Source organism: Heterocephalus glaber, unplaced genomic scaffold (genome assembly GCF_053883595.1).
Source record: "Heterocephalus glaber isolate CG9 unplaced genomic scaffold, H.glaber_assembly_v1.0 deba00001444, whole genome shotgun sequence".
In the NCBI taxonomy this organism is placed as follows: Eukaryota; Metazoa; Chordata; class Mammalia; order Rodentia; family Bathyergidae; genus Heterocephalus; species Heterocephalus glaber.
Window position 1 is genome coordinate 29337015 of NW_028258297.1, and position 5375 is coordinate 29342389.

The 5375-nt window shown below is 64.4% G+C and overlaps 1 protein-coding gene across 1 annotated transcript; it reads right to left on the reverse strand.

Annotated features, from left to right (window-relative positions):
- Nucleotides 1-272: 272 nt before the first annotated feature.
- On the reverse strand, nt 273-4141 carry Gapdh (glyceraldehyde-3-phosphate dehydrogenase). Its single transcript, XM_004869398.3, has 12 exons — nt 4097-4141; nt 3897-3934; nt 2073-2172; nt 1890-1996; nt 1715-1805; nt 1520-1635; nt 1352-1433; nt 1100-1251; nt 943-1021; nt 776-859; nt 596-693; nt 273-513 (listed from the first exon to the last, which is right to left on the reverse strand). Exons 2-12 carry the CDS (start codon nt 3917-3919, stop codon nt 444-446), a joined length of 1002 nt encoding a protein of 333 aa, XP_004869455.1. The 5' UTR covers nt 3920-3934; nt 4097-4141; the 3' UTR covers nt 273-443.
- Nucleotides 4142-5375: the final 1234 nt, after the last annotated feature.

Consider the following 5375-nt stretch of genomic DNA (forward strand, 5'->3'; position numbering starts at 1 on the left):
AGTAACCTCAGCCAGCTGCCTGCAAGTCTGCCCAGCCAGTCCTGGGTCCCATTAACAGCTGAATTACAGAAGTAAACTCGCCCCAGACCCTGCACTCTGCCTCCCACCTCAGCTGCCATGTCGGTCAGCCAGCTCCCTGGCAGGCAGCCAGGTGAAGGTCCCACATTCGGTGACATGCACAGAGGAAGGGTGAACATGGCCGCTGAGTGCCAAGCAAGCCCACCAGCCCTGCTGCCTTCCACCCCCCCAAGCCAAACAGCAGGAGACAGCAGTGGGTGCAGCAGGCTTTATTGATGGTGTGATGAGCCGGGCTCTCTGGGGCTTCTGAGGCCTGGGATAGAAGCTGTGGGGAGATTCTCAGCGTGCTGGGGCTGGCTGAGTGGGGCAGGGGCTCCGCTGCGAGGCCTCTCCCTGCCACCTGGCTGGGGCAGTGGCTAGGGTGTTCACTCCTTGGAGGCCATGTGGACCATGAGGTCCACCACTCTGTTGCTATAGCCAAACTCATTGTCGTACCTGCAAGGTGACTGGGGTGTCAGAGGCCACTTCTCTGCACCAGCTCCCAGGTGCCAGAGCCCGCGCCACCCCAGCCACATACCAGGAAATGAGCTTGACAAAGTGGTCATTGAGGGCGATGCCAGCCCCTGCATCAAAGGTGGAAGAGTGGGTGTTGCTGTTGAAGTCGCAGGAGACAACCTGGGGAAGGGAGGGGGCTCAGTGTGGGAGGCCAGACCACTGCCGTGGGCTGTGTGGGTTTGAGCGCGGGTCCAAGGGGTACCTGGTCCTCGGTGTAGCCCAGGATGCCCTTCAGGGGGCCCTCTGACGCCTGCTTCACCACCTTCTTGATGTCGTCGTATTTGGCCTGAGAGGAAACCGAGGCAGCCACTCAGCACTCAGCTGCCTGTCACAGGCAAAGCCTCAGCCCACCAAGCCCGCCCAACGCACCGCTTTCTCCAGGCGGCAGGTCAGATCCACCACGGACACGTTGGGCGTGGGCACGCGGAAGGCCATACCGGTGAGCTTACTGCAGACATAGGGAGGCAGGTGTCAGCCACACCCCAGGGCCCTCTTCCGCCCCCCGCAGCAGGAGCAGCACCCTCACCCGTTCAGCTCCGGGATGACCTTGCCCACGGCCTTGGCTGCACCGGTGGACGCTGGGATGATGTTCTGGGCAGCCCCACGGCCGTCGCGCCACAGCTTCCCCGAGGGGCCGTCCACTGTCTTCTGGGTGGCGGTGATGGCGTGGACTGTGGTCTGGAAACGAGGAGGAGCTGAGGCCCTGCAGACACACCCTGCACCCAGGCCCAGAACAGGGACCGGAGCACAGTGGCCGCCGCTCCCACTTGGCACCTACCATGAGCCCCTCCACGATGCCGAAGTTGTCGTGGATGACCTTGGCCAGGGGTGCCAAGCAGTTGGTGGTGCAGCTAGCATTGCTGAAAGGAGGAGCAAGGGCAGGTCAGGGTGGCCCTGCCGTCCCCCTCGGTGTCCACTGGGCCCCCGCCCTCCCCAGGGTGCTCACCTGACAATCTTGAGGGAGTTGTCGTACTTCTCGTGGTTCACACCCATCACAAACATGGGGGCATCCGCGGATGGGGCAGAGATGATGACCCTTTTGGCTCCACCCTTCAGGTGAGCCTGTGGGAGGAGCTGCTCACAAACCTGCCCAAGGCTGTTCCCGGACAGGGATCCCACCCACCTCCACCTGGCTGCTCACCCCAGCCTTTTCCATGGTGGTGAACACGCCAGTGGACTCCACCACGTACTCGGCGCCAGCATCACCCCACTTGATGTTGGCGGGATCTCGCCTGCGAGGGGAAACAGAATGAAGCCTGTGTGGGGGACCTGTACCTAGGGGACCCTGCCCTAGACACCTCCCCCATGACACTCACTCCTGGAAGATGGAGATGGCCTTGCCGTTGATGACTAGCTTCCCGTTCTCAGCCTTCACGGTGCCCTGGAACTTGCCGTGGGTGGAGTCATACTGGAACATGTAGACCTGGGGCAGGGAGCAGGCGTCAAGATGCTGCCTCCGTGGGCGGGTGCCCCCATGGGGCAGGGTCCCCTACACTCACCATGTAGTTGAGGTCAATGAACGGGTCATTGATGGCCACGATATCCACCTTGCCAGAGTTGAAAGCAGCCCTGGTAACCAGGCGGCCAATGCGGCCAAATCTGAAGGACACAAGAGGTGACAAAGGGGTGAGGGTGGGCAGAGGGCTCTCGTGGGCAGTCTGTGAGCTGCAGTATCGCAGTGAGGCCCTTAGCTGAGGGATCCTCCTACAGAAACAGTTTTCCCTGGGTACCGGACAGAACCGACACTGAAATCCTGTATATGAGATGCCACCGCACACGTCTGATGTGGCACATCCTCCTGTAAGTTATCCCCAGATTGTTCCTAATGCCCAGACAATGCCTATGGATTATTTCATCTATGTGGACTCAATGTAATTGTTGAGAACTTTGTAGAATTTCTGCCCCTGAATATTTTTGATCCAGTTGGCTGAAATCAGAACTCTTGGATACAAGAACCAACTGTACTGAATCTTCCCACCTCTGCCAAGTCCTGCAGGGTTGAATTGATCTTCCTTGAAAAACCCCACTGGGTGGGCCAAACGCCTTTACTGGGGTTACAAAGGGAGAGTGCTTGCTTGTTGAAGAGGTAACCAGGCCCAAAGACGTCCCACCCCCAGCCGTCTCCAGAAGCGGCAAAGGGAGGCACACTGCCACAAAGCCTGGGAGGAAGCTTGGCACAAAGCGTGTCACCCCCACTCCCCGGGCTGGGAAATCTCGCTCTTCCTGGCCCAGCTCCATCCAGCTCACCCTTCTGGGCAACATGGACTTGTACACTCAGCATCGCTCAGCTCAAAGGGCAGGAGTAAAGGTCGGCTACCTGGACCGGTGAGCCCACCCCTTTTCCCGGTCCCTCCAAATATGAGCTGGTTTCCAAGCCCCTCATCTTTGGGGCTGTAATTTGCTGAATTACCGGTCCTTCCCGGCTCCAAATCAGGCCAGGGCCCCAGCCGCAGAAAGGTCGGCAGCTATATTTAACCTATTAGGGAGTGGGGAGATCTGGTTTCTGGAGAGGGGCAGAATTCCCCGGGCTCACAGACACCTAATCCTCACAGTGACCTTTACAGCCCGACCTTTAGGGATGGGAAGGGGCAGAGATGCGCCGCTGCAAGGGAAGGCGCTGCTGGCGCCGGAGCCATTTTGAGCTGTAAATTCTTTGCTAACCATGAGTCACCTCCCCCAGCTTGGCGAGGAGTCGCAGCCACACCTCTGCGGGTGGGCGGACAGGAGGCCCTGCACAAGGCGGCTGCCTTGATTCATCTGAGATCTAGAGAAGGGTCGCCACCGAGGGAGGGGCCAACGGGTCAGCTCGTCGGAGCACTAGAACCGGGAAGCCTTGCTTCAGCAGGTTTGCCGGTAGCGGAGGCTCCACCCTGCCGAGGGAGGGCCGGTCACAACAGGGGAAGAAGCTTTCCTAACGGAGGTTCATTCATTTCCTTCCCCGTTGCAACATGGCAGCCAGGTGCCCGCGGCGGGTCGCCAGGCGCCGCATGCTCACCCGCATCACGGCGGCAGGGTGGGGGAGGGGCTCCTCCCCGCACGTGACCCTCAGGGCGCGAAAGCAGAGAAAGAAGCGGGGATGGGCCTCAGGGATGGATCCCAGGCCAGCACTGGCCGCTCCCGTCCACCCGGGCGGGAGGCGCAGGGGTCAGGGAAGCTCGTCCCAAGGACGGCGGAGGGGCACGAGGCTGAGAGTGACCTTGGGTTCTCCTTGGGGTGGGGGAGGCAGTTCTCCGCGGGCCTGCACAACTCGGGCAGCCACACCCGCGGACGCAGTTCGGCTGCAGCCACTGCCCGGGCTCCGCCCCAGCCCGTCCTTCACTCACCCGTTCACTCCGACCTTCACCATCGTCTCAGGTCGCGGCTGCGGGAGGGAGATAAAGGTGAGCACCAGGCGGCCCCTCCCCGCCCTCCATACCCCCCCCGCGCGCCCCCTGGTATGTCCCGGGCCCGCCAGGTTGAAGCCTCCCTGGCCTGGCCAGACTCAGCCGCCGCACCGCCCGCCCGAACCCCCCCGAGCCTCCACCTCGCGCTGCACGGGAAGAGACGCGGACGCGCAGGAGCAAAGAGCGCTAGCGCAGGCTGCAGCGTCCCTTTATAGCGGCGCGGCGGGGCGGGGCAACGCGGCCCCGCCCCGGCCGCTGGTCCAGTCGCTGCCCTGCGCCGAGGCCTGAGCAACGTTCGCCCGCAGAGCCGCGTGGCCCCCCTTTCCCGAGGAGCACTCAGCGCGCGTGTGGGCCGGGGCAGAGGGGGAGGGGCCGGGGCAGAGGGGGAGGGGCCGGGGCGCTGGTTTCGAAGGAGACGGAGGGGGCGGAGCCGGCCTGCCCAGCCCCCACTCCCGGCCCGGGAGGGGCGCGGGGCCCTGCGGGGAGGGTCACGCTGTGCGGTGGCCGGCGGCCGAGCCCTGGTTAGCGGGGCGGACAGACCAGGCCCTTGGGCACCGCTGTTCCCACTGGCTGGCCTGAGGCTGGGGGCGGGGGGGGGGGGCGCGGACGTGCGGGCGGAAGTCCCACCCCGCGGGACGTGCGGGCCGACTGGGGAGCCAGGGACGCCATCCCCGCGCCTCCGCGCTGAGGATGGAAAGGCCCCAGCCATCCCAGGTGCAGGGCGGCGTCACCTGACACCAGCCCCTGCCTTCCCAGCAGAAAACCCCGTGGCTAAGTTCAGCTGGCCTGGCGTGGACCCTGCTGAGGTGCTGCGGCCGAGCCCCAGCCCCTCGGCGCCCCGGAGCCGAGCTGTGTCCACGTTTGGCAGCGGACCGCGCGGCCGGTGCGCAGGGTCTTCGGAGCTGGCCAAGCGAGCAGGCAGGGCCGAGGGCTGGGATGGCCAGCCGCAGTGCAGGCGGGGAGGGCGGCGGGAACGGCACCCCTTTCCCTGCCCAGGTACTTGGTGCCCCTCAAGGCACGATCCTGAGGCAGCGCCCTCCCCGAGCCCCCCCCCCCCCGCCCCAGGAGGCCGCATCCCTGGCCGTGCGCGTTGTCAGGGCAGCAGAGGCGGCGGAGGTCCGGAGCGCAGGCTCGTGGCTTCCTGTTGTGACTCAGCAGACGGCCGGGATGGGATGGGAGCGGGACAGCGGCGCGGCGGGTGGAGACAGCTAGCCTCCTAGCATCCCGTGGAGCCGCTTCCTCCCCTTGCCCTCTTCTGTGTGCACAGGCACAGGTCAGGGAAGACACAGTCGGGGTTCCGAGCGCGCGGTGCTGCATGCACGCGAGGACTCTGAGCTGGCTGCCGGCTCCGGCTCCGGCTCCGCCTAACTCCTGTGAGCGGCTAACGGCAGAGGAAACAGGCAAGTGGAGACCGCATGC

Bases quoted from the DNA above. Each gene is read 5' to 3' on its own strand.
- Gapdh (XM_004869398.3), bottom strand. From the start codon at position 3,919: ATGGTGAAGGTCGGAGTGAACGG. The intron at 2,173-3,896 runs GTGAGTGAAGGA...TGTGTCCTTCAG, and splicing joins GTGAAGGTCGGAGTGAACGG to ATTTGGCCGCATTGGCCGCC. The intron at 694-775 runs GTACCCCTTGGA...TCCCTTCCCCAG, and splicing joins TGGGCTACACCGAGGACCAG to GTTGTCTCCTGCGACTTCAA.